The 26,656-nt window shown below is 48.9% G+C and overlaps 3 protein-coding genes across 3 annotated transcripts in view; 1 reads left to right on the forward strand and 2 right to left on the reverse strand.

Moving 5' to 3' along the window:
- The window catches only part of IFT172 (intraflagellar transport 172), a 33,316-nt gene extending 19,553 nt beyond the window's left edge, over nt 1-13,763 (forward strand). The window contains exons 20-48 of the mRNA XM_058551552.1: nt 155-247; nt 778-855; nt 1,098-1,346; nt 1,529-1,607; nt 1,816-1,936; nt 2,127-2,271; nt 2,795-2,884; nt 3,443-3,540; nt 3,713-3,848; nt 3,934-4,050; nt 4,375-4,517; nt 5,297-5,390; nt 5,544-5,608; nt 5,801-5,981; nt 6,225-6,334; nt 6,453-6,582; nt 8,705-8,803; nt 9,009-9,118; nt 9,249-9,312; nt 9,419-9,505; nt 9,803-9,919; nt 10,510-10,620; nt 10,811-10,930; nt 11,475-11,570; nt 11,789-11,848; nt 11,934-12,032; nt 12,354-12,507; nt 12,705-12,796; nt 13,008-13,763. Of these exons, the coding sequence (XP_058407535.1) occupies nt 155-247; nt 778-855; nt 1,098-1,346; nt 1,529-1,607; nt 1,816-1,936; nt 2,127-2,271; nt 2,795-2,884; nt 3,443-3,540; nt 3,713-3,848; nt 3,934-4,050; nt 4,375-4,517; nt 5,297-5,390; nt 5,544-5,608; nt 5,801-5,981; nt 6,225-6,334; nt 6,453-6,582; nt 8,705-8,803; nt 9,009-9,118; nt 9,249-9,312; nt 9,419-9,505; nt 9,803-9,919; nt 10,510-10,620; nt 10,811-10,930; nt 11,475-11,570; nt 11,789-11,848; nt 11,934-12,032; nt 12,354-12,507; nt 12,705-12,796; nt 13,008-13,097 (3,228 nt within the window). The 3' untranslated portion in view covers nt 13,098-13,763. The remainder of the gene's footprint in view (nt 1-154; nt 248-777; nt 856-1,097; nt 1,347-1,528; nt 1,608-1,815; nt 1,937-2,126; nt 2,272-2,794; nt 2,885-3,442; nt 3,541-3,712; nt 3,849-3,933; nt 4,051-4,374; nt 4,518-5,296; nt 5,391-5,543; nt 5,609-5,800; nt 5,982-6,224; nt 6,335-6,452; nt 6,583-8,704; nt 8,804-9,008; nt 9,119-9,248; nt 9,313-9,418; nt 9,506-9,802; nt 9,920-10,509; nt 10,621-10,810; nt 10,931-11,474; nt 11,571-11,788; nt 11,849-11,933; nt 12,033-12,353; nt 12,508-12,704; nt 12,797-13,007) is intronic.
- On the reverse strand, nt 13,235-14,858 carry KRTCAP3 (keratinocyte associated protein 3). Its single transcript, XM_058551549.1, has 7 exons — nt 14,776-14,858; nt 14,445-14,629; nt 14,302-14,361; nt 13,919-14,125; nt 13,665-13,799; nt 13,446-13,558; nt 13,235-13,323 (listed from the first exon to the last, which is right to left on the reverse strand). Exons 1-6 carry the CDS (start codon nt 14,801-14,803, stop codon nt 13,451-13,453), a joined length of 723 nt encoding a protein of 240 aa, XP_058407532.1. The 5' UTR covers nt 14,804-14,858; the 3' UTR covers nt 13,235-13,323; nt 13,446-13,450.
- Nucleotides 14,859-14,955: 97 nt separating this feature from the next.
- On the reverse strand, nt 14,956-25,742 carry NRBP1 (nuclear receptor binding protein 1). The gene is made up of 18 exons (XM_058551548.1): nt 25,634-25,742; nt 22,669-22,898; nt 22,362-22,484; nt 22,068-22,169; nt 21,587-21,676; nt 21,393-21,433; nt 20,925-21,019; nt 19,336-19,419; nt 19,087-19,145; nt 18,828-18,926; nt 17,582-17,714; nt 16,971-17,076; nt 16,771-16,821; nt 16,541-16,676; nt 16,060-16,113; nt 15,909-15,972; nt 15,592-15,647; nt 14,956-15,508 (listed from the first exon to the last, which is right to left on the reverse strand). The coding sequence occupies exons 2-18, from the start codon at nt 22,876-22,878 to the stop codon at nt 15,404-15,406; spliced, it is 1,608 nt and encodes a 535-aa protein (XP_058407531.1). The 5' UTR covers nt 22,879-22,898; nt 25,634-25,742; the 3' UTR covers nt 14,956-15,403.
- Nucleotides 25,743-26,656: the final 914 nt, after the last annotated feature.

Consider the following 26,656-nt stretch of genomic DNA (forward strand, 5'->3'; position numbering starts at 1 on the left):
TTGCCAAACCTCAAGCCTCTAAGCCCCATGAAGTTTTTCAGCTTCCCAAGTCTTTTAGCTTCCATGTCTCTCTGGCCTTCCTGTCTCAGCCCACACAGACAGAATGGCCCCTGCAGCACCAACAGAATAACCAGGACCTCCTTTTTACCTGCAGGGTGGAGAAGGAACAGACTTTTATCAGGTCCGAGCACGTCTAGCCATGCTAGAGAAGAACTACAAGCTGGCTGAAATGATCTTCTTGGAACAGGTGATGGGAGAAGAGGAACCGGCTGAAGAGGGGATCAGAGGGAAAAAAAAACGAGGCAAACACAGGAGAGGAAGAGCACTGGTCAGCTGGGCTGCCATAGATTTGGGGAGAACTTTTAGAAAGGTTTATACAGTTAATTTCAATCCTCCTTAATTTCCTCCTCTGCATTAGTACTTACAATTACTTCTTTGTTTTCTAAAAAGTCCACTATCTCCCCCTGTACTCCAGAGCCTGTCTTTGCAATTCTTGTGCATGGAGATAGATCCAGGTTTTATGGGGCCTGAAGTTTATACAATTTGAGGAACGCTCTTTAAGAAAAATTGCCTGGGAAGGGGCCTCTGCAAATAAGGTGCCCTAAAGCTTAAGCTTCTTTTAGTTTCACAATAAATCTACCTCTGCTTGTGCATGAGTAAAGGGTGAGGCTTTTAGTCCACATGGGCTGGCGTCTTAGCCAGGCTTAGGAGAGCTTGCTGATTTCTTATCCTCATATCTTCTCAATGTCCCTCTTTGCTGTGCCCGGGTTCCTCTAGAACGCTGTTGAGGAGGCCATGGACATGTACCAGCAGCTACACCGTTGGGACGAGTGTATCGCTGTGGCTGAGGCCAAGGTACCAGTTCTGTCTTCTCCACAGTTGTTCGGATCTTGGTTCCATCAATATCAGAAATCTCCTCTTGTCAAGAAGGCTATAGGAACTGGTACGGGGTTGGGGCTGGGACCTGATATGCTGAGGAGTTAGGACATTGATGACCAGGAGGATTTCCGTTGCTACAGTGGGATTGGAGAAACATGGGAAGCAGCAGGGCAGGAAGGAGGGATGTGACTTCTAGTTCTTCTCTGTTGTATGTCCAGGGGCACCCAGCCCTGGAGAAGCTGCGCCGCGGTTACTACCAATGGCTAATGGACACACAGCAAGAGGAGCGAGCAGGTGAACTGCAGGAGAGCCAAGGGGATGGGCTAGCAGCCATCAGCCTCTACCTTAAAGCAGGGCTCCCTGCCAAAGCTGCTCGGCTGGTGCTGACCCGAGAGGAACTACTAGCCAACACAGAGCTGGTAGAACACATCACCACAGCCCTTATCAAGGGGGAACTGTATGAAAGGGTATGGCTGGCTTCCTATTCCTATCCTTTATCTCCAGGGCTCAGTGCCCCTCTCCCACCCAGAGGAGTCTTGGAGTGCATAGCCCTCCCTGACTGGAGGCTAAGTCTCTTCCTTTTGGGGCTGATTCTTGATTATTTGTGTAGTAGGGGTATCATTGTTGGTAATATGGTATGTTTTAACAGGCAGGTGATCTCTTTGAGAAGATTCGAAATCCACAGCAGGCCCTAGAGTGCTACTGTAAAGGCAATGCATTCATGAAAGGTACCAGCCACCTACAACCCATCTTTCACTGTTGTAGACTTTTGCCCAAACAGTCCCCCAACACTATTTTGTGCATCTGTTCAGGTTGACTGGCTTTAGTTCTCTATTCCTCCACTTCTCACCTATATTCCATGCCTCATTTCCCTGTCTTACTTTTCATGAGTCCCTTCCCTAGAAGTCTGAGCTGAATGCTGTCTCTCTCTGGTAGCAGTGGAACTGGCTCGTTTGGCATTCCCAGTGGAGGTGGTGAGACTAGAGGAGGCGTGGGGGGACCACTTGGTGCAGCAGAAGCAGCTTGATGCAGCCATTAATCATTACATTGAAGCCAGGTATGGTTTTATGGGGGTGCAAAGGAGATTTGGGCATGAGGTGAGAGGTGATGGAGCAGGTGAGGGCACCAAGGCCTGAAAGAAATGAGATCTCAAAATGTAGGTTGGAGTATGCTTTTGAGGTGTTTCTTTACCTCTGTCCATCTTCTTCTTTCCTCATACATATTTATGCCTTTCCTAACTATGCCAGGTGCTCCATTAAGGCAATTGAGGCTGCCGTGGGTGCCCGCCAGTGGAAGAAGGCAATTTATATATTAGATCTACAGGACCGGAACACTGCGTCCAAATACTATCCTCGTGTGGCCCAACACTATGCATCTCTGCAGGAGTATGAGGTGAGGAAGAGCCCCTTTCTGCAGCCTGAGGCAGTGAAGTACAGGATAACAAAGAGAGAATCTAGAACAGGAAGTGGGGACCATCTCAACAAATTCTTTCTGGGGCCCAACAGTATCACCACCCTCAATGAGAAAAAAGACATGTACTGCCCCGATTTCATACCAGCATGACACAGACCCCTGTCCCAGATATATAAAGTAAGTCTCTAGCTCTCTTCCTGTGCCAGCATGAGTGATTGTTCATGAATAACTCAAACAGAGTTACAATATAGAATTGGCTTGCATTGCAGAAATCAAGGCCCTCTTAAACTCTGATTGTGTTGTCCTCATACTGTTTTGGGCTGGTCTGTTTTTCAAAACAGTAGAAAGTCTGACACACTCACAGTCATCTTTTCTTCTCTGTTATTATATGATAATGGTATCCCGGGCTCTACTCCATCCCAGCTAAGTTTTGTTCTTTCCTCCTACAGGCTGCTTTAACTCTATTGCTCTGACCTTTTGCATCTACATCTCTCAACCACAGATTGCTGAGGAGCTCTACACTAAGGGAGACCGGACAAAAGATGCGATAGACATGTATACCCAGGCTGGCCGCTGGGAGCAAGCCCACAAGGTAGAGAATGAGGTGGTTGTGTTGCCACTTTCCTTAGTCTCTGATTTCCCCCTTCACTAGGTCCCCTAAAGGCTGAGAAAGAGTTCCAAAATATAGTCTGGGTAACTTTGATCCCTAGCCACAAGGAAAGGCAAGGATGAAGAGAGGCCCTTGTTCCCAAATCTGAAGAGAGCAGATGGGTTTGTGAGCTGGAGAATCTGAAATATCACTCCTGAAGCTCTATTCACATTGGTAACTTTGTTCTTGCTTCTGCTCCCAGAGCCCAGTGAATACAGTAGGAGTATGGTAATGGGAACGTATGCCCCCAGCACAGGGCATCTCTGACCCTCCTGCCTTAGCAGAATATAGTTCCTACTCTGCTCCTTACAGACTTGGAATTCCCTGAACTGAGTAGGAGAATGGCAGGAACCAAACTCCTGTGGTTGTTGGGAAAGTTCAGAGTTCCTAAGAAAACAGGTTTCCTTGAAGCCCCACATCCCTGACCTCTCTGCATGTCCCTCTACTTCCCTGGGGGCACCTGGCTCTCTGAGGCTACTCTGGCTCTGTGTGTCGGTATAGCTGGCGATGAAGTGCATGAGACCAGAAGATGTTTCGGTGCTGTACATCACCCAGGCTCAGGAGATGGAGAAGCAGGGCAAGTACCGGGAGGCTGAAAGGTGAGTTGTGGCGCCAGAGGAGGTGTGGAGGGAGATGAGGCTTCAGGGCTGAAGGAAGAGATGGGGTCTGGGGATATGTGCCCTCTGCCCAGAAGGCAGTGACAGGATCTCTTAGGACCCTAGCAGCAGGAATCTGGGTCTAAGAGGCCCCAGGTGTGTCTTCCATCCACAGGCTATACGTAACAGTAGAAGAGCCTGATCTTGCCATCACCATGTTCAAAAAGCACAAGTTGTATGATGATATGATCCGCCTAGTAGGGAAGCACCACCCAGATCTCCTCAGTGACACACACCTACATCTGGGCAAGGTGAGCTCTTCTCGTGTCCTTGCCGATCTCTTCCCCAAACAGGCTCTGTCTCCCCCTCTCTCCATTCTGACCTACCTTTCCCCAGGAGCTGGAGGCTGAAGGCCGACTACAGGAGGCTGAGTATCACTACCTTGAGGCCCAGGAATGGAAGGCAACAGTGAACATGTACCGGTCCAATGGGCTTTGGGAAGAGGCGTACCGGGTAAGGAGTCCAGGCCACACTCAGGAGTACATCCATCCTTCTTCCTCACTCTCAAGTGACTGTAATTCTAAACTGGTTGTAGGTGTCTTTGAAAAATGTCCACACCTATACACAACATTTCTCATACAGTTTTAAGGGTTTGTGGACTACCTGAAATCCATCCTTGGACCCTAAGCAAGTTAAGAGACCCTGAAACTTAGCCGTCTTCCTGTTGTTCTAGAACAGGCACCTCATGTTTGTCAAAGCTGAGGTCAGGTTGGAGATGAGAAGGGAGCAGCCATGTACCCCTGTGTTGAAGGATTGCCGAGTGGCTTTGCTTTACAGGTGGCCAAGGCTCATGGAGGAACTAATGCCCACAAACACGTGGCCTATCTGTGGGCAAAGAGCCTAGGAGGAGAGGCTGCAGTCAGACTGCTTAATAAGCTGGGACTCCTGGAAGCTGCTGTTGACCACGCTGCTGACAACTGGTGAGGCCCTAAGCCTTCTCTCCACTGGCCTCATTCCAGACAGATCCTCTATATAGAGAAAGAAATTTGATATATAACTGAAAAGCATTTCTAAAAGCTGAGGCGAGAGTGAAGAAATGTGGTAGGGAGAGATTCTTGGAAGGACTTGATAGAGAGGCAACAATGAATTAGTAATTCTGCTGCTATTCCCCAGGGGCTCAGAACAGTGTTTAATCTTTGGCTGTTCTAAGGGGAAATGTGGAGACAGAACAGCTTTTAAAGCTAAAGTGCACTAAGCCAGTAACTTACTTCTGAGTAATGGAAGTGGGATTCTGTTAAATGCAAAATGAACTTTTCTTAAGCAAATGTTATAAACACCAGTAGTAATCCTGCATCAGTCAGATTGCTGAGGATAGCCTTACTCGTTTTTGAGAGATTGTTTTTCTGCTAATGTGGATGTGGCTCAGGAGGATGTGGTGGGAGCACCAAGAGCCCTTCCTACCCTGTTCGAGTAGTGCTGTGAGGCTCCCTCCTCCTTCGCCCTCCCTCCTTCATCCCACTGCTTCTCAGTCCGCTGGTCTCGGGGAAGCACAGGCCTTTCCAAGTGTCTCTTGATCCATGTCTTCCTTTATATCTCTCTCTGCTTCTCTATCACTTCATATGGACTGTCTTTCTTAATCTGTCCCTTTTCCTCCCCTCAGTCTTTGCCCTGTCTCTGTTTTCTTTTGCCCTCTGTTTCTCTTTTCCTCTTATAAAGGAAGTATTGAGTAGGCAAACTTTATCTGCCCCTTCCATTTCAGCTCCTTTGAATTTGCTTTTGAACTCTCTCGGCTGGCGCTCAAGCACAAAACCCCTGAGATTCATCTCAGATATGCTATGTACCTGGAGGATGAGGTATGAATGTGGTCCTTCTCCATTGCTTTTGACCCTGACCACAGAGCCCTCCTTTCCATCCCCAGCCCATTGCCCATCAAACCTCCTGTCTCATGACTGCCTGTGATGCCAGTCTCCTTCTCATCACGTGAGGCTGTCTTTCTCTCCCTCTAGGGTAAATTTGAAGAAGCTGAAGCTGAATTCATCAGGGCTGGTAAACCCAAGGAAGCAGTCCTCATGTGAGTTATCCCATAAATTCCTTAATTCTGTCCTCCCAAGCACAGCCCCAGGATCTTACATTGTCATCTTCACCTTCATCTAAACCTAGTACCAATAAATCTTATACTCCCTCAGTGACATGGCTGTTTGCCTGTCATTGTTGAGACCTCAGTCCCATACTCAGCCTGCCCTGTGTCCCCACCTGGGAGCAGGTTTGTCCACAACCAGGATTGGGAGGCAGCTCAGCGTGTAGCCGAGGCCCACGACCCTGACAGCGTTGCCGAGGTGCTCGTGGGGCAGGCCCGGGGGGCCTTGGAGGAGAAGGACTTTCATAAAGCAGAAGGGCTGCTGCTTCGGGCCCAGAGACCAGGCCTGGCCCTCAGTTATTATAAGGTAGGGCACCGGAGTCAGGGCCGTGAGGGGAGGGTGAGAGGGTATGAGAGCCCACAGAGTGCTACACTGACCCCTGGCACTGAGAAAGATCCAGTAGGTTAGCAGTGGACAGGGCGAAGGAGAGATAAGAGAAAGGAGAAGAGAGGTCCAAGGACCCAGGGATCAGTGGGTCATAGCACCTGTTTGGCAGTGGGAAGCTGTCATGTCTGCCTCTACCCTCCTGATACCTGGAAATCTGGGCAGGAGGCTGGATTATGGAGTGATGCCCTGCGGATCTGCAAGGACTACATGCCTGGCCAGCTGGAGGCTCTGCAGGAAGAGTATGAGCGGGAAGCTACTAAGAAGGGGGCCAGGTATGAAGCTAGGAGGCCAGGAAATGTTGGCAGGGTTGGGGGTGGGTCACAAGGTGTGCACAGGATAGGCCATGCTGCCCCCCTGCATTCCTGGTCACAAGCACTCTCCTCTTCACAGGGGCATGGAGGGACTAGTGGAACAAGCTCGACAGTGGGAGCAGGCTGGAGAGTATAGCCGTGCAGTCGACTGTTACCTCAAAGTGCGGGACTCAGGAAGCAGCAGCCTGGTGGAGAAGTGCTGGATGAAGGTGAGGCCTGCCCACCTTTCCTGGCCCTCCGCTTCCCCAGGCCTCCACTCACCCAGCATTCCTTCTCAGACATTCATCTTTTTCCTCCTGTGTCTTTTTGTTTCAAACAGGTATCTAATGAGTTCTTGCTAGATGCTAGATCTAGAACCTATGAAGGCTATAAAAGGGGATATAAGACAGAACCCTGACAGCTAGAAATTGGGGGAAGTTAGACTAACACATGGCTCAATTAATTAATATTGTATCTGAGTGAAGACTAAAGTGTGTGATTCAAAGTGGAGTTCAGGGGCCGGCCCCACGGCTTAGCGGTTAAGTGCGCGCGCTCCACTACTGGCGGCCTGGGTTTGGATCCCCGGCGCGCACCGACGCACCGCTTGTCCAGCCACGCTGAGGCAGCGTCCCACATACAGCAACTAGAAGGATGTGCAACTATGACACACAACTATCTACCGGGGCTTTGGGGAAAAAAAGGGAAAAAAAGGAGGATGATTGGCAATAGATGTTAGCTCAGGGCTGGTCTTCCTCAGCAAAAAGAGGAGTATTGGCATGGATGTTAGCTCAGGGCTGATCTTCCTCACCAAAAAAAATAAGTGGAGTTCAGAGAAGGGTGAGATCTCTGTGAGCTGGGGGCGTCAGGAGGCTTTGTAGGCCTGGAACCGGAGCTGGAAGGGCAAATCCAAACCCTGGAGCTGGAGCTAGAGGGAGGCCAGGAAGAAACCAGAGGCTCCTCCTCTACCCAGCAGCTCCTGAAAAGAAGCCTCTAGCAGATTAAACCAAACCAATATGTTTTATGAATTCTAAGATATATATAATCACATTTTAGTACCTTCGAAATTGGGATACATGTATAGTTTAAATGATGTGCCTTAGATTCAGGGAAATACGGGTATTAGGAGTTATGAGGAGGCAAGGTTGGTCAACCCCCTAAATAAAATGTTGTGTGATGATGCCCCTGCAAAATTTCCCTTAGGTTTCTAAGGCCTTGTAATTGAAGAACCCCTAGAAGTTGGAGGGGAAGAAGTAGAAAGAAGGACTGATGATTGGTTGTATGAGTTTAGCAGAGTTTAATCAGCAAGTATTTAGTAAGCATCTGCTGTGTCTTACTCTGGGGGGTTGTTCACTGGGGTGCATGCATGACTATACCTTCTTCAGATTAGTCAGAGGATAGCTTCCAGGATTGGGGCACTTTAAGCATTGAAGGGTTTGGCAGGTAAAGAAAGAGGCAAGAATAGGTGGGGGAAAGACCAGGAGGATTAGTACAGACTATAGCTAAACTAGACTGCGTGGAAATTAAAATCTGGTGAGGATGTCAGCACCATAGTGGAAATAGTGTGAGCTTATAGAACACTTGGGTTTGTAGAATTACTGAGTTTCAGGGTTGGAAGGTGTCTCCAAGACCATCTAGACCAGCACTGTCCAATTGAAAAATAATGCAAGTCACAAAGATAAGTCACACATGTAATTTAAAATTTTCTAGTAGCCTCATTCAAATAAATAAAAAAGATACGGGTGAAAATAATTTTAACATATTTTACTTAACCCAGTATAGCTAAACTATCATTTCAATAGTTTGAAATATTTCACTATAAAAATTTATTGAGATATTTTACATTCCTTGTTTCATACTAAGTCTTTGAGCACAGCACATTTCTACTGGGACTAGCCACATGTGACTAATGCTTCTGTTCTGGACAGTACATATCTAGACTCACCATAACTCTTATGGATGAAGAAACCAAGGCTCAGAAAAGCCCAACACAAATAGTTGCAGAATGCCTTGGACTCCTATTTTAGGAGTTCTTTTTCTGTACCATGCTACCAAGATTCTGTTTGTGACAAAGAACTTGAGAAACCAATTTGTCAAAGGTGGCAGGACCAAATGCAGTGACCTCAGACAGCAAAGAGAGTATCTGCAAGAGATGAGCTGAGAGGAACAGATAGTCCACTGATGGTCATTTAAAGGCTCGATGGACCATGAGGCAGTTTTTGCCCAGGAACATGGAAGGTGAGGGAGAGTGTGAGAGAGAAAGTTGGCAACTGGAGGGAAAAAATAGATTAGGCCGAGGACCCCCAGTGGTATTTGTCTCTCCTACCCATTTCCATCTTCTGTTCAACCACTCAGGCAGCTGAACTCTCCATCAAGTTTCTGCCTCCCCAACGAAGTCTGGAAGTAGTTCGGGCTGTAGGACCCCAGCTGATTGGAATTGGAAAGCACAGTGCAGTAAGTAGGGTGCTAGGACTGAAAAGAGATAGATTCCACAGAGATGGGTGGAATGGTGACATCTACACCCAGGAAGGTGTGTGAGGTGGGTCTCTTGGCAGGCGTGGTATGCAGTTCTGGGGAAACAGAGAAGAGGGTTCACAGAGGAAAGACTGGGGAGTGAAGGGGAAAGATGGTCTCCAGTCTCTGATTTCCCACCATGCAGGCTGCAGAGCTCTATCTGAACCTGGACCTAGTCAAGGAAGCAATCGATGCTTTCATTGAGGGTGAGGAATGGAACAAGGCCAAGCGTGTGGCCAAGGAGTTAGATCCCCGGTAAGCTCACAACCCTTTCTCAGTGGGAAATTCTCTTGTACTGCCTTTTGTAAAGACTGGGAGAATGTTCTCACGGGGAGGGTGTGCATCCCTGGACCATGAAGTGTGAGATCTGTGTACATCTTCACAGGTATGAAGACTACGTGGACCAGCATTATAAAGAGTTCCTCAAGAACCAGGGCAAAGTGGACTCGGTGAGACTTGCAGAGTTAGCAGGAGGCAGAACGCACAGAGAAGCTCAAGAGATGAGCTCAAGACATGAGTTCCTCATGTAACTCTCTCTTTTCAACTGATCCATAGCTGGTGGGTGTGGATGTAGTGGCTGCTTTGGACCTATATGTGGAGCAGGGCCAGTGGGACAAGTGCATTGAAACAGCTACCAAGCAGGTACTGCTCTCTTCCTCCTATTCCCAGCTCTTCTGTACGTTTTCCCTTGACTTCTCACCTGCCCCAGAGCTGTATCTCTTACTTCTTCCAAAGCCCAAACCCCAAAGATCCCTAATCAGCATCAGGGGGCTCAGTCTTCCACACTCTGAAGTTGGGGTCAGAGGCCTACCTGGGCCTGGCTTGTATATGCCCTTTGCCTCTTAAACAAATCTACAGCCTCAAGTCAGCACCCCACCCTCACTGTCTTGTCTTACTGATCCCAGCCTCCCCCATGCTTTTCCTCCACCCCCGGGACAGAACTACAAGATTCTGCACAAGTACGTGGCTTTGTATGCGACTCACCTGATCCGAGAGGGTGGCTGTGCCCAGGCACTGGCCCAGTATGTGCAACATGGAGCCCCTGCTAACCCTCAGGTACAGCTTGCTTCTTGGGGTGAATGTTTCCTCAAGGAAAGTCTTACCTTCTCCTCAAGAACCACCCATCCTCTCAGGAACTATCTTCTCAAAGGATTCCTTCATTAGAGAGCATCATGCCCAGAGACCCCTCCCAGCCTCTTCTGAAATATACAGCCTCTCTGGAGGATTTACCCTTTGAAGAAACACCCAACCTCCCCATGCTCTTAGCTAACACACAGAGAACAGTCTTTCAGAGATGAATCCTGCACACACCCCTAGGGCCTTAATAACTTCCTCCAGAGAATAAACACCACTCTCCTATCTGAGCATCACAGCTCTCTGGAATATTAGCCCATTAATACTGTAACTGTGCATTCACATTCACACATTTTCCCACACTCAAAGAACACCAATTAGTAAGAAATAGTTATTTTCTTACTCCTCTTCTTTCTCATCCCTAAAAATAATCAACACTTTCTCCATCATTGTCCTTTCCCTCCTCTATGCACACATTTACAGCCTGTTTTCCTCTCTTTGGCCCCACTTCCACTGACTTTCTTCTAGTTGTCCCCTTCTCACTTAGCCTTCCTTTCCCTGTCTACCTCCAGAACTTCAACATCTACAAGAGGATCTTCACTGACATGGTGAGCTCACCTGGGACCAACAGTGCTGAGGCCTATCACAACTGGGCTGATCTTCGGGATGTCCTCTTCAACCTGGTGAGGAAGTCCGGTCAAGAAGAGTGAAAAGGCTACTCCACTTGTCCCTGTCCTCGTCTCTTCTTTCATGCACATAAACCTTTACCCTCAGTTGTATTGTACCTTCCTTGTCCAGGTGACCAGTGGTCTACTGACCACTCTATGGCCCTGGCACTCCTCTGACCCCTGACCCAGGCTCTTCCTGCTCTAGTGTGAAAACCTGGTAAAGTCCAGTGAGGCAAACTCTCCAGCCCATGAGGAGTTCGAGACGATGCTGCTGATCGCTCATTACTATGCCACTCGCTCTGCGGCCCAGAGCGTCAAACAGCTGGTGAGATGGAGGCGGGAGGAGTATTCAGTCTTATGGACACATCTTCAAATGTATTTAAGTTGAATGAATTCAAGTTCTGGATTCTCAAGCTTGGCCTACTTCTCTGCTAGCTTCTCTTCTGTTTAAAGGAATCTTTGACCCTTGCTGAGATGGTTTTCTTCCTGTACTCCTTTGACCTTCTAAGGGCTCTGTGCCCACATTGTTCCAGCCACATTATGCTTAAACATTCAAATCCCATGATTTCTGTATTGACCTCTTATAATATATACATAATTTTGGCTTATTCCTGATAGTATATCGTATATTTAGTTCATATACTTGGATGATAGAATTCTAGAAGTGGAAGGAGATTTAGAAATAATCTAAGTCCAGTTCTCTTGTGCAGATGAAGAAAACTAAGACCCAGAACTGCTTGAAATCCAGAGCAATATAATACTGATTTGTTGGTTTTCTGGTTCTGTGGCTGCCTTAGTTATAAGATCATTGGTCTGGTAGCCCAGTCACTATAGTGCCAGAATCATAATGCTTAGACTTTAATCCATAGGAAACTGTGGCTGCCAGGCTTTCTGTTTCGCTGTTACGCCACACCCAGCTCCTACCTGCAGACAAGGCCTTCTATGAAGCAGGCATTGCTGCCAAGGTGAGCTGGGACAAGGAAGGGTGGGGCCGAGGAGATAAGGAAATCAAAAGTTGGAAGGTAGAATATCCCATCTGCTCAGGTAGAGCAAAGCTGAGTGTAGGGCTGATGTTATGGAGGATATTGTTTTCCTGTATCTTCCTGGATTCTTGCCCTGCATCCTGGAAAAGCAGCGTCCAGCCCAGCTGCTCACTCCCACTTGCAACTTTCCTCTGTTGCAGGCAGTTGGCTGGGAGAACATGGCATTCATCTTCCTCAACCGCTTTTTGGATCTGACGGATGTGAGTAGGCAAGTTGTGCCCAGAGGTTGGGAGGTTTTGCCGGTCACAGGCTGTGCCTATCTCATGGCTACCCATTCTACCGCAGGCAATCGAAGAAGGGACTCTGGATGCCCTTGACCACTCTGACTTTCAGGATACAGACATTCCCTTTGAGGTGCCACTCCCAGCCAAGCAGCACATACCGGTAAGGGTGCAGGATTGGAGAACAGGAGGCCCCACCAGTGTGAGTCCACTGAGAAGGGAGGACATATTAGGTTGGTCCCCCCCAACCCTTTGTAATGGGCATCAGTCAGCAACATCTTTGGAAGGGTCTCAGCCCTCACTATTCCTTCAGTGAAAGTAGAAGCAGAGGAAAAAGCTAAGGCTGTGACTGTGACCCCCAGTCCAAGGAGACTCATTTATGGGTAAAAGGCAGTACACAGGGTGTTGGCTTAGCAAACCCCCTCACCTACCACCCTCCACTTGCCCTGCCCTGCATGAAGCTGCTGCTCCCTGTCCTTCCTAGGAGGCTCAGAGAGAAGAGGTTCGAGACTGGGTGCTCACAGTCTCAATGGACCAGCGGCTGGAACAAGTTCTGCCTCAGGATGAGCGTGGTGCCTACGAGGCTTCCCTGGTGGCAGCGAGCACTGGAGTTCGGGCACTGCCCTGCCTCATTACTGGTACAGAATCCTACAGCACCCCATATTCTGTGGTGGGTGGAAAGGAAGGAAAAACAGCAGGATCAAGAAACTATTTTACTGTGATTCAGTAAAGAATGCAGAAGACAAGAACAGCCTACTTTGTACCCCAAATTGCTTGTCGTTTTCCCCTCTCAATCCCTTTCAAACCCCAGTTCACTTTTTTTTCTTCCCCACAGGATACCCCATTCTGAGGAACAAAATTGAATTTAAGCGGCCAGGGAAGGCAGCTAACAAGGACAACTGGAATAAGTTCCTTATGGCTATCAAGGTTAGAGAGGGAGACTTGAAGAACGGGGGCAGGGAGAGCAGCACTGAAGAACAACAACAAACCACTAGAAGGGTGGGTGGGATTGTCAAGAAGGCAGGTGCAGGCCTTGAACCCTGCTCCCCATGCTGAGATGGAGTTGATTTTCTTTATATCAGGAATGTTTTTCTCAGCACTAATGAGTTCCTCTCATGTTCTTTCTGTTTCCTCACAGACCTCCCACAGCCCAGTATGCCAGGATGTGCTGAAATTCATCAGTCAGTGGTGTGGAGGGCTACCCAGCACCAGCTTTTCCTTTCAGTAACTGGTAGAGCTCAAGGAAGAGTTATTAGATTCTCTCCCTCATTAAAGTCTTGTAACTGAGACCACTGTATTCTTTGATGAAGGTCACCCCCAACACCAATCCAGTGTCCTTTTTCCTCCAAAAGAATCATAATCAAGTAGAATAAAAGAGTTCTTTTATTATAATTGTTTATATCATCCTAGGAGTCAGTGGAAAACTCTTGGGGACTGAGCCTCTGGATCAGCACCTGCATGATAGGAGGTAGCCTCGGTCAGAGGACAAACAGCATAGCAAAGGACTCAACCCAGTTTTAAGAGTGGTTCCCTGCCCCCACCCTTTTCCCAGGCCACAATCCTCACCGCCCATTACCTGTCCTAAACCCAACTTTTCTGTGATGCCTGGATTTCTTGATTTTGATCCAGTAGCTGTTCATTTTCCTGCCTTTTAAATTTAGGAAGTTCAAGCTCTGTCAGTTCCACCAGCTGCAGAAGAGGGTAGAGTTAGTACTCCGGCCCTGAATTATAGTTCAGCATCTTTTCAACACAGCCAATCTGTGTTGAATGAACCCTTCCTGTTCATCTTCCTTACCTGCCCCTGTAGTCCTTCCTTCCTGCAGGGCCCAACCCCACGTAGAGTGAGTGCAGCCACACAGCAGTAACCAGACAGAACAGCCTCCGCTGCAGACATGAGCAAAGAAGGGATCCAGAGAGCCAAGGCTGTATCCTAACAGGGGAAGAGGAATGGTGGGGGACTAAGAGGGACCAGGGCACGATTGGCAAATAGGGGCAAATTAAAAGGGCAGGACCATCCTCCTCATCCTTTTGAGAAGAGAATGGACTCACATAGATTCTTGTGGGGTCAAAGGAGCAGTCAGTGTGTCCAGGCCCCTGGTCCAGCGGTAGCAAAGGATCCAGCAGTCCTGGATGGCAGTCACCAATAAGACGGCGGCCGCCATTGGCCACAGTGAGTGACACAGCAAGGAGGAGGCCCAGGGAGCAGGCAGCGGACAAGAGCAGGTTCACCAGAGCTAGTGCCAGCAGGGCCCAGTGCTGGCGAGAGCAGAAAGTCAGGGTGAGCAGCCTGGGGGCAGCTGACTCTCCCCCTGACTAGACTCCTCAGGTTTCTCTATTTGAGGCTCCTCCTCCTACTTAAAGATGAAGCTGTGTCAGCCCCCATTTCCTTGACTCAAGGCCTACTCATTAAAGCTCCGGAAATCCCCTCTCACCAGTCGTGGGCGAAGAAGGTTCCTGGATGCCAAGAGGGCCACAAGTCCCACGGAAACACTCTGCAAGACACAAAGCCTGAGGCCCGCGTTGCTCTCCGCACCGCCGGGCCGCGGCCCCGCCCCACCCCGCCTGCGGCGCTCACCAGCAGCCCTGAGCCCACGGAGATGACATTGGCGGTGATGTACTCCGGAGTGACGGCGCCGCGGGGATTGGCCACGTGCCGCAGGACGGTGCCGTGCAGCACGGCCCCCAGCAGCAGGTTCACGTGGCCCACCAGGATCAATGCGAGGCCCACGCGCATAAGCCGCCGGGGACCCCGGGCCGCGTCTGCAAAGCACCGGTGAGGGGCAGGCCTGAGCCGGGAGAGGAAGCGCGAGGCCCCTCGCGGCAGCCCCAGGCTAACCGGGGGCTGTAGGACGGGCCGAGGGTAGGCGCAGGGGAACGAGACCGAGACCGGAGGGCCCGGAAGTTACCGAATCTGCAGAGGCGGCAGCACCTCATTCCGTCCCTCGGCGCCTCGCCGCCGGGCACCTCTACCTGGCCCCGGCCCCTCCCTCGCTCTCCCGGTGGCCAGTTCCGCCCGATTACTACCTGGAGGCCCAACCCCCGCGCCCCACTCCCCCTAGCGGGGAAGGTGCAAACACACACGACACTTATAGCAAAAAGTAGACTTTTATTACAGCAGCAACTGAGGCGAATCGAATGGCCCCCCAGGGCCACCACTGCAGCACCACCCTTCTCTCCCGCCCCATCCGCCCCAGCGGGATTGTAAAATTCAGCTCCCCTAGTGCCCGTGGGCTTCCTTCCCACACAGGCTGGGCGGGAGCCGGCAGATCAGCTACTAGCCCCCAACTAGAAGGCGGCTGCTGAGAAGGCCCAGGCCCACGTCTGTGCAAAACAAGTAAACAAAGTGCAGAGGGGAGGAAGAGAAGGGGAAAGGGTAGGGTGATGCTCAGAACCAGGGAGCCCCAAAGCCCTCCTGAATAATAAAGGAGAGAAGGGGCTTCACAGGGTAATACTGACTGGGGGGAAGGGGCAGGAAGGCTGTGGCACGTCTAGTGACAGCCACAGCTCAGATTAGGGGCCTGGCCCGAGTGAGCTCTAAGAGGAGACGGTGACAGCGGCTGAGTTGAGGGTGCTGTTCCTAGCAAAATTGAACTTGTTCAGGGTCTCCTCTAGCAGAGAAGTCAGTCGGCTCTGGTCAGCCTGGGGAGAGAAGAGCTCAGTGAGACAGGCTGAGAGCAGAGAAGAATGGAGGCAGCCAGGGCAGCTGAAGGCAGAAACCTCACCTCACTAATGAAGCCCAGCTGCACCAGCTCAGCAGCCAACTCGGGGATGTTCTCATCTGACAGAGAAACAGGAGAGGGTGAGTACAGTGTGGGAGTGAGGGGCACAGAGCCCTTCAAATAGCCCCAGTTGGGTTACCCTGGCTGGGAAAGAATGATACAAGCAAAACTGTGAGATCCACCCTCCAATTTTAGGAGCTAAGATATTCATTCTATGTGAGTCAGTGTGTTACTGCCCTGTCATTTTCCCCACCCCGAATATGTCCCTCATAGATAAGGCTCATAGACTCCCTCCATTCTGAGGGAAAAGAGAGACTCACTTGGCATCAGGTCACAGCTCAGATGCCGGTTCAGTTTGTCCTCCAGCTTCAGCAGAAGTGTCAGCTGGAGAATAGGACAATCAGAAAATGAGGCTCCTCTTCCCCACCCTCTGGCCACCCAGCCCTATGCAGTCCTGGCCCTGAGCCTTACATGGTGTTTGACTCCCTCCTCTACTGACTCAATGTTGCACTGCATGAGCACCACCTAGGGAGAGGGGACAGAGAGGGTCACTAGAGTAGAGACTAGTCAGTATAAAACAACCCAACAGCTGGAAGCCTTTCCAGCCCACAGGACATGATTGTCAGGGAGCAGAAATGCATTCTTTCCTCTAAAGGACAAAGCCTTGAGGGCCAACCCCGTGGCTTAGCAGTTGGGTGCGCACGCTCCGCTGCTGGCGGCCCGGGTTCGGATCCCGGGCACGTGCCGACGCACCGCTTCTCTGGCCATGCTGAGGCCACGTCCCACATACAGCAACTAGAAGGATGTGCAGCTATGACATGCAACTATCTACTGGGGCTTTGGGGGAAAAAATAAATAAATAAATAAAATTTAAAAAATAAAGGACAAAGCCTTGAGATATCCTCTCCTTTCCACCATGACCACAGAGCCATCCACACTCACAAAGCCCCACCTTGCGGGTCTCCACCTCAGCTGGTTCAGGTGTTGGAGTTTTGACAGAGGGGGGCACCACAGGTGATGTCACCTCCTCCTGCTGTGGTTGCTGGGGCCGAGGTAGCCCAAAGGCTGTCAGGGGGTAGATCCCATTCCTAAAGGGAAATCAGACAGGTCACATGGGCTCTGAGAATACCTTAGGGCACCCACCCCTGCTTCCTCAAGGAAGCCTTCCCGCTCTTCTCTCACCTGACATCTTCAAGAAATTTATCCAATTCCAGAGCTGGTGACTGAGAATACCTGGAGGAGAAAAGAGAGTAAGAAGATGGAAGGAAGGAAACAAGCAAAATAGCAGATTCAACCATTCCCAGAGAATGGACAGTTGACAGAACGCTCAGGGTAGTAGTGACCCGTCTGGCCCTTTCAGACCCTTTCAGTTAGTTACTCACAAAGTCTGAACTGGTTCTCTTCCTGGTCTGGCAGGGATTTCAGCCAGTACAGCACTGGTATCCATGTTTTTGGTGATCTCCTCCAGAGCATTTTCTGGGATCATGTCTGGAAGGTATGATGGAAGAAGAAGTTACAGAAGGATAATCAGACTAATGTCACAGAAGGATAACAGGGGTCCTAAGGGGTAAAGAATCCCCTTGTGGGGGCTGGCCCCGTGGCTTAGCGATTAAGTGCGTGCGCTCCGCTACTGGCGGCCCGGTTTCAGATCCCGGTTGTGCAACCACGCACTGCCTGTCCGGCCATGCTGAGGTGGTGTCCCACATACAACAACTAGAAGGGGATGTGCACCTATGACATACAACTATCTACTGGGGCTTTGGGGAGAAAAAGGGAAAAAAAGGTGGAGGATTGGCAATAGATGTTAGCTCAGGGCCAGTCTTCCCCAACAAAAAGAGAATTGGCATGGATGTTAGCTCAGGGCTGATCTTCCTCACAAAAAAAAAAAAAAAAAAGAATCCCTTTGGAAGTAGAAGAGAAAAGAGAGCATGCCAGTGACAGTTACAAGGTTCCAGACTGGAAGAAAATTCCTAGGAGGGCCAAAGGGACTCACGTTGGTGTCCCACAATGCAGTGGGCAGCAAGGAGTTTGAGCGAGGGCACTTCAAACAGTGCTGGGTGGAACAGAAGTTCTCTGGCTGTTGGTCTGCGAGCAGGCTCAGACTGCAGGCACTTTTGAATGAACTCCTAGAAATGGGAACAAGGAAGTGGAGCAAGCATCTAGCAAGCACCCCACTGTGTTCATCTTTCTCTCTCTCATTATACTTAGCACAAAGCTTTGTACATACTAGTTGCTCAGCACTTGTTGAGGGAACATATTGCTAAATGTATTTGAAAGGGCCTTGAAAACTATAAGATATTCTATGAAAGGCATCATTCACTGTCTTTCCAGTTTTAATTATTTTCATTTTCTCCAACCACAAGCTTTCTCTTTTCTTTACTGCTCAAACTTATGATTTCTTTTTTCCTTATTTTCTACCTTTCTGCTTCATTAGTCCACTCACTGCCCAACTTCTTCTCCAGCCTTGCCAAATTTACTTTCTCTCTTCCCAAACTTACCCATTGTGTCAGTAACATTCATCATCTTTTTATTTTGCAAGCCCAGTACAATTTCCTTTGTGCACTACAATCATTTATTAAATTCATTGGATTTCCCCAAGGTTTTCCACCTCCCATAGGTCCCATGACAATTAACCTGCTTTGCTCCTTTCAGTCTTGAAGGCCAACAAGGTCCTATACCTAATCTTTCACTTCAACACCCCACACTAATACTGAACTAGAAACTTATTCCACACCAGCCTCAAGACCTCCCACTAGTCTTCTTTTCTGTCCTGCTCCCTTTTACACTTATCTGAGGTACAAACTATTCTTATTAATCTCAGCTCATTATTTCAGGGCATTTTCCTTAACTAAAACTATATAAATACAAAACCCTGAAGGACTGATTTGATTAATTCAAACGGATTGATTTGTTTAAAATTATCAACATGATGGTCTGAGGGTGTATACCAATTATTTGAGGTAACCATCAATTTAGCTTACCTCCATGTAGACACGCCTAAATTAACATCCAACCTTTAGCCTCAATATTACCCATCTTAAACTCCTAACCTGTGTGTGTGTATACAAAAAACATGGTAGGCACCACCTAGGGAAATGTTCACTGCCTTTCGCTGTCCTTTCTGCTTTGTGTTCTCTTGTTCTTAGAAGAGCGCATATTCCCAGTAGGTAGGAAGGAAGAAGAACCTGAAGACATTTCAAAGTCTGTTAAGGAGGGAGAAAAGTTCTGAAGATTCTTACCCTCTGTAATGGGTCTTCTAGAAGTTGGATGGCACTGCTGATGGCTTCCTGTGGCACATATGAGGACTCTCCATTGCCCTGAATCTCTAGCACTGCCATCTGCAGTAGGGGGAATAAAGAGGAAAAGTAGAGACCTAAGAACCTCAATGCTCCCACAGTCACTCCCTCAAGACCAGTACCATACTTGTCCTCCCTCCATTTCCGCCTTCCATCTTCTAATTTGACCCCTTTCCACCACCACCCCCTCTGGTCTCCTAACCTCCAGTGCACACATGCCAAAGGAGTAGATGTCCACTGCCGTTGTCACGTTAGTGACTTCTAGGGAAAACAAAGAAGATTTTGGTGAATCAGAGGATGGGGGTAGGGGGTGACAGAAATGCCTTAAAACAAACTTTTTGTATGCCAGTAGAGAAGGACTGGAAGTTTCAATTATGTTACCTCTGTCCCTCAGGTTATAAGGTGGGAAACCTGGGGATGGGCACAGGGCAGAGAAATTGGGATGCCTCACCTCCATACTCTGGTGCAAAGAAGTGTAGATTCTTCTGCTCTTCCCGACAAGTCTTCACATGATTGTTGATAGTGTCAGGAGCCACTGGGAGTAGGGGAGATACCCACAATCTGACCACCATGAACAAAGCATAGTCTCACTCCAGAGAGAGGCCCCCAAAAGCCAAATTCTCTCCTGAAGTCTCTAACCCTTAAAAGGCATAAACCTATCCCTTTCCCATCATGAACTACAGATTAAACACGAACACCACCTACCTCACCTTTCTTGGGTCTACCACTTCCCATCTAAGGTTCCTAACTCAGCAACAAAGGCTCCACACTAAACTAACAGGTACACGGGCTGGTCAAGGACCAATACAGTCTAAGGAAAAACTTGCACTTGTGACCTGTTCACCTTTCCCAAAGCCCAGGTACATCTAATCCCTGATCACATGAAAATGTTTGGTCTAGTTCTTTCATCCACCCTGCAAAGAGCATAAAAACAGGCAGCCATTCCTAATGTGGAACAATTAAAGACCTCAGAAACTTGGATCAAGAAGGATTAGAAGGATTAACAACACACACCCAGGTAGGTAGCCTCCTTCTTACTCACTTTTGCTGACTGAAACTCAAAAATAGCTCAAAATTGAACCAATACCCTTGAATCAGTTTCACTTTTAATCCACCAAAATTTTTAGACCCCTGCTCTATCCCCTTGTCCCTCAACATCGCCTGCCACAGAGCTGAAAGAGGAACCAGGGCAGGGCCCAGTTTGGACTCACTCAGATCATAAACAATGACTACAAGTCACAGAGAGTCTGGGAGCACAATGATTTAGGGAACCAGCCTGATGATGAGGGGGATTAAGAATCCAGGATGTAAGTGGCCAGCCAGGCAGAATCCACACAAAACAAGCAGGTTATGGAAGGGCAAGCAGGTGGAGGGCTGGTGGGGCAGAAGCCAAGCAGGCATAATTAGGCAGGGCGGGTAGGGGAACAGGGCTTGCTCCCACGACTGCATGCACTGGGCAGCCGCAAAGGGGAGCAGAGGGAGCACAAACAGAGCCCCAAGTGGGGCAGAAGGAGCTCTCACCATTAGCAAAAATCCTATGAAAGACTGTTGGGAACAGAGCAGCCCGTAAGCGGGAGGGAGGAAAACAGAGAAAAGTTGTGAGCGATGGAGCAGCCAAGCCCCAGACAAATGGACACACAAACAACACACAGACACAGCAAAAAGAAATGTTATACACTGCACACAGATACACAGCAAATGAAAGCACTCACAGCAGGCACAGCCTGGAACCTCCTTTGGTCGAGTCTGGCCCCAGGGGCTCAAGTCAGACCTTACACCCATCTCTTGCCCTTTCCCGACCTCCTATCAAGATCTCTGTATTAACCCCACTTTCCCTTAGAAAAGATGCAAGATTAGACCATATCCCTTCTCTACTAATTAATTGGCCTCTCCCTATGAATTACCCCTAGCAAGGTCCTTTCTCTTATCACTAGCCCATACCTCAGAATTTTGCTCTGCTCTCCCCCATTCTTTTTATCTTACCCCCATGGTTCCCAAATTCCCGAGGCTCCCCTGCCCAGAACCTCTCCCTCCCCTCACCAGAGCCAATCTTGATGAGTCCGTTGTGCTGGATGAAGATGGTGTCACAGGTCAGGTTCCCATGGATGATGGGGGGGTCACAGGAGTGCAGGTAGCTGTGGGGGCACTGGGCTGTTAGAGGGGCCACTGGGAAATTAGGGCAGGGGGAACCCAGGGGTTAAGAGGAGCAAGGGCCTGGTCTCCTGCTGGTCACCACAAAGATAATCCCCATACTCTGAATCTCCATTATGCCTGATGAGTTAAAGAACTGGATAAGCACTAGGAGAAAGAGGTGGGAGACAGTATCGTGGTTAGGGCATTAGGATGGACCCTTTAAAAGACCCACAATCTTGGGCCTAATCTTGACAGTATATGACTCAAAGAAAGTGGGAGAGGCAGAAACAAACAGCAGAGTGGAGCCCTGAAATCTGTTTGGAGGAACTAAATCAGGAATAAATATGGGAAAGACACTAACCAGATCCTACTTACCTTAGGGCAGAGAGGATTTGTGTGCACCAGCGCTTCCAAGCCTGGAACAGAGTTTGATCCAAGGGTCAGCAGTAATCCCCTCTCTTAACCCTCCAACCAGTTCCCTCCATCCCTTCCTGATCAGCTTCATAATTAACACAATCTTTTTTAAACCCCTAAACTAACCTGAAGCTTTGTCTGCTCTCCCTCCATACCTTTTCATTCATAGTCTTGTGGTTCTTTTTGGTCTTCTTCAGAAATTGCTTAAGACTCCCAGATGACATGTATTCTGTGATAAAAATGACCTGGAGAGGTGAAGCACACAAATCAGGCCTTACAGTAGTAATGATCCTTTACCTGGTAACATATACAGCAAATACATATTAAATTTGGAAGCTTGGTATTTTATTTTTTAAAGTTTCTCTCGTTTTGTTAAGCATCACTTCCTTAGATTTAATAGGACAATGAAAACTACTGAGCAACATGAGCTATGAGAAGGAGGAAACAAAAGTTCACTCATTTCTGCCCTGACTATAACCAGACAAGAGGCAAAGGTGGTAGTCAAAGCCCTACTCTCATCTCCACAGCAGCTGATTCCAGTTCTGTTTCAAAACTACTTTGTTTTAACCTCTGAATGTAAAAGGCACAATAAACATAGCTAGGCTCTCTGCAGTAAGCTCAAGAAAAAGTTCTTACCCTGGCCTTGTTCTCTTTAACGTCAGCCCAATACTTGTGAAACTTAACAATGTTGAGATGTTCCAACTGAATCAGATTATCAAACACAGCACGGACCTTTTCCTGGGAGCAGGGGAGACAGTGGGATAACAGAGTTCAGAAATCATTGTAATCCTGAAAAGCCATTCCCTATCCCTCCCCAGAAACAGTCTAACCCCAACATACTCTCCTCATAGTCAGCTTCCCAACACCAATTCCTCTTCAAACACCAGCGTTCTAACACCCCATAGGCTGCATCCTTTCACCATTACTTACTTCCTGCAGCTTGTAGTTCTTGCGCTCAGAGAACTGTACTTCATTCCACACAACCTCTACACCCTCCTCTGTATCCATGGCCAGGTATGCACTGTCAATACCTGGTACATTCCGTTGATTCACCTGATAAATTAAAATGGAAAGGAATTAAAGTTACCTCATGAATCCTCCATTTTAATACTCCATACCATCATCTTCTTGTAGGCTCCAACCTGTTGAAGTTTGGTCTGCCCTTTTGAGATTTTGCCCCTCTACTTCTCACCTCTTAGAATTCACTCTTCCAAAAGGGACACTACCACCACCTTACCTCTTCTCGCCTCTTCTGCCAGCGCCCACAGGGTGACTCTTCCAAGATCTCAGACTCATCTTCACTTTCTTCTTCTTCCTCTGGGGAAGCAGCTGAGGTGGTGGAGGTCACGGGAGGTGACACTGACGTCAGGCCAGGAGCTGAGGATGAGGATTCTACCTTTGGGTCTGAGCCACTGCTGAGTACTGTCTGAGACTCCCCCTCCGACATGCTGGAACAAACACTCAGGCCTACATTGGTTAGAGCAAGGATGGAGGGAGAAGGCAGAGACGGTTAGGGGAGATCTATAAAGATTTAATCCTACTAACTTCATCTGGAGTTAAAAAGAAAATAAACCAAATACCTCCCTTGTTTCCTTTAAATCAAAAACCAGAATTAGTCCTGTCTGAACACTGAAACATTTAACTACTCTCCTAGTCTAGAGAAGGAGAGCTATCTTGGTTGAAGATGACCCACCCAGAAGTGGCAAACACAAGATTTATGGCAGTATAACCTCTCTTAGTAAGGTCCAAATGAACAGCAAAATCAAGGGCTCCATTCCTTCTCAGCAAATACTCACCCAATAGCCTTCCCTGTGATTCCTCACCTACCCCTATTTGCATTGTACTCAAGAACTAAGCTACATGGGCAGTATTCAAGACAGATGATGCCAGATCCCAAAATGTTCCACTGAACCAGCCCCAAGGCTGGACCTTTAGCACTCTCAGTGAATTTATTCAGCTGAAACCCTTGGCTGATTTATTCCACTAGAACTAACCTTGGCATTCACTATCCATCCTTCCTATACACAGAATGAGCCTACCAGTCCATGGTGAGGCCACCCTTAGGCCAGGTGACTGGCAGTGGTTAGTGACTTCATCCCTGATGACCTCACCTTCCCTGTGATGTGAGTGTGGCAAATGGGTATTGGTTAAAAACATTTTTTTTCATTCACTCATTCAACAAATGTTTATTAAGCACTTATTATGGGCTAAGCACTGGGCTAGGTGCTTGAGATACAATAGTGAACAAAACAAATGAGATACCCACACTCATGGAGCCACAAATTTATTGCAGATCTAAGACATTAAACTTTCAGCTTTCATTTCACTCACATAGCTCAAAGGCTCCATTCTCTGGGGCACTGGATCTGACAAAGGTATTCCTTTCAAGCACAAATAACTCAACATACGGCCGTTGTAGGAAAAAGTACTATATAGAGATAGCATTTTCTCAGGGATGTGGCTACTTGAAAAAAGAATTCTCAAAAGCTAAACATCACTAACTTGTCCAGATAGTCACAGGACAACCACTGAATGTTATTCCATATCTCTAAGAACAAAGGCTGTGAAGGAGTTGGAACTTGTGTGTGCTGGTCTCAAGGGAGTGCCCTCCAGGATGAAAATAATATCCTGGAAAGTAGATTTGCTCCTCTAAGTAAGCTCAGAATACAGAAGCCTCTGATCAAACCAAGCTTTTGAAAAGCTCTCATTTCTCTTTAGGAGTCTGGAATGCCCCCTTCTGCTCATCTCTGTCTGCAACCTATACTATGTTTAACCCAAGTCAGGAGATTTTTATTAGATGACATTCTAGTAAATATCAGAGGGCAACAAAGCACTACAGAGAAAATCTGGCAAGATGTTATTTCCCTATGTTATTTTCTAGGTCTTTGCCTATCACAGAGAGATTTCATTCAACCAGCCAGGAAAACTACTATCTGCATGTCTTAGTAATCTATCAGAAAACTTGAGTTAGAGATCATTTTCCTTCTTCTTCCCCTAAAAAGTAGCTAAGAAAATGGTAAGAAAGTTCTTATGGGTTACCTTCTAGAGCAGCTATTTTTATAGAATGCATCTTGAATCTGAACAGCTAAGTAAAATTTCCAGCTAGATTACAATTGGAAATACCAATGGAACTCTAATACAAGAAGCCTATAGCCAATGGGCTCAAAATAAACTTCTGGACCCAGGGCACAATTAACCCACAGTAGGGCACCACAAGAGAAGCCAAACCTCATCAGTCATGGACATGCCCTTGGAATGTGCTTGTCCTCTCCTTTCCCAATCTTTCCCCAGCAGGCAAAATGAAGTCAATGCTCAAGATCCCCCGCACTTCCCCTACTAATGAAGAAACCTTTGCAACACTGGGAGTTTTGTCCCAGGGTTGTTCAGAGGTTTAAATGAGATCACATATGGAAAAGGCCATTTATGCCCCTAAAGGGAATCTCCTCGCCGCCTCCAGCCACCCCGAGCTGCACAGTGTGTTCACTTCTGAGCAATGTGGGTAGATTGTCCTGCAAAGTTTTTCTCCGAGGCTTTGACTTGGACTGCAGCCCCTCCGCATTTCAACTCAGCAACAGCTGGCAGGCCACAGGCCTCTCGGATGCCCTCACCCTGAGGGGACCAAAGAGGGCCTCTGAGGTCTGCAGGACTGTCCAGTCAGATATAAAGCAAGCTCAGGGGAGGAATTTCACACTCCAACAGGTCTCCCTGCCCGGTGTCTGCAGGGGAGCGCCGGCCCGCCTGGCAGGCCCCAAGAGCGAGCAGCGGCCACCTCATCAAAGGCCGGCCCCGCGGCGCCGTCAGGGGCGCAGGCCACGCCCCCGCGCAGTCGGCGCGCAGTCCCCGCGAGCAGGCGCGGCCCCGACGCTGCGCTTCCGCAGGCCGCCGGGCCCGCGACCGCCGCCCCCGCCCCCGCCGCGGGCCCCGCCTCTCGTCAGCCCCAGTTCGACGCGAACGCCAGGGCCCTGCGCCCCGCGCCGGCAGAATTCCGGGCCGCCTCCGCCGCCACCCGCCGCAGGTCGAGGAGGCAGGGACTGTGGGGCCGCGGCGGCCCCTCGGCTCCAGCGGGCCCAGGCTGGGCCGCCGAGTGAGCAGGGCCGCCTCGACACCCGCCTGCCGGGGTCCCACCGTCCCAGGCCGCAGAGCCCGATCCTCCCGTTCTCTCGCCGAACCTCTCCCTCCCCTCCATTCCCCTCGGCGCTCACCTCCCGACTTCGCTCTCGGCAGCCTGCGCTTCAGCTCCAGCTCGGGTTCCGGGGCCCGGGACCACAGAGACTCCCTCACAGCTGCGCTTCGCAGCGCAACCGAACTGGGGGCCCCGCCCTCGCGGCGTCCGACCAACAGATGAGCGGCGCCGCACTGCCGTTGGGTTTCCATTGGACGAGGCGGCCCGGGGTGGGCGGTGCCCCGGGTAGACGGTCGTTCGCAGGGATAGTCTTCAACCCGGTCTCCTCCCCTTGAGCCTGTCCGGCCGAGACCTCTCCGAGGCTACGGTATTTCGGTCACCACTGGGTCGTGTCTCTGTCCACCCCTCCGTCCGGGCCCGGTGCCCCCGATGATTCTGCTGGGCGAAATGAAGGCCTTCCACCTCTTCTTGAAGGCGCCATGACAGTTCTAGTCCGACTAAAAGACAAAAGGAGCGAAAGATGTAGCCTCAATCCGAGAGGAGCGCCCATCCCACTTTCATTATTTGGGGGCGAGACTGCGCAGGACACCGATTCTTCAGAAAGCTTTAAAAAATTACTGAACACATTAACATTGAAAATTAATAGTTAACGCTTCGTGATTGCATAGCACTATTTGCCAAAACTTTGCAAGAGGTTTTCACAGATGTTATCTCATTTGATCCTCATAAGAAATTGAAATGATCGTTCAATGATAGTTGACGAATACAAAAAAACTGAATCAGAGGCATTAAGCTACTTACCAAAAGTTGATTAAGAGCCAAATCTAGAATCCAAAACTAATATTCATCAAAGAAGACTTCCGTGAAAAGGTGTTTGGAAAGAATTTAGATTGCGAGGAGGTGGAAAGAAAAGATGATAGATTCTGGGTGAACCCATTGATCTGTGAAAACTAAAAGCGGAGGCTGAAGGATAGAAGTTGACTGCCATTAGACACGTATTATAGAGGGAGGAGGATGAATCAATCATCAGAACTTGGGAATGTCATAATTACTAAATTTCACTGTCTTGAAAAGGAATCTCTAACCGTACTTAACTGATAGA

This window comes from Diceros bicornis, chromosome 12 (genome assembly GCF_020826845.1).
Source record: "Diceros bicornis minor isolate mBicDic1 chromosome 12, mDicBic1.mat.cur, whole genome shotgun sequence".
NCBI lineage: Eukaryota > Metazoa > Chordata > Mammalia > Perissodactyla > Rhinocerotidae > Diceros > Diceros bicornis.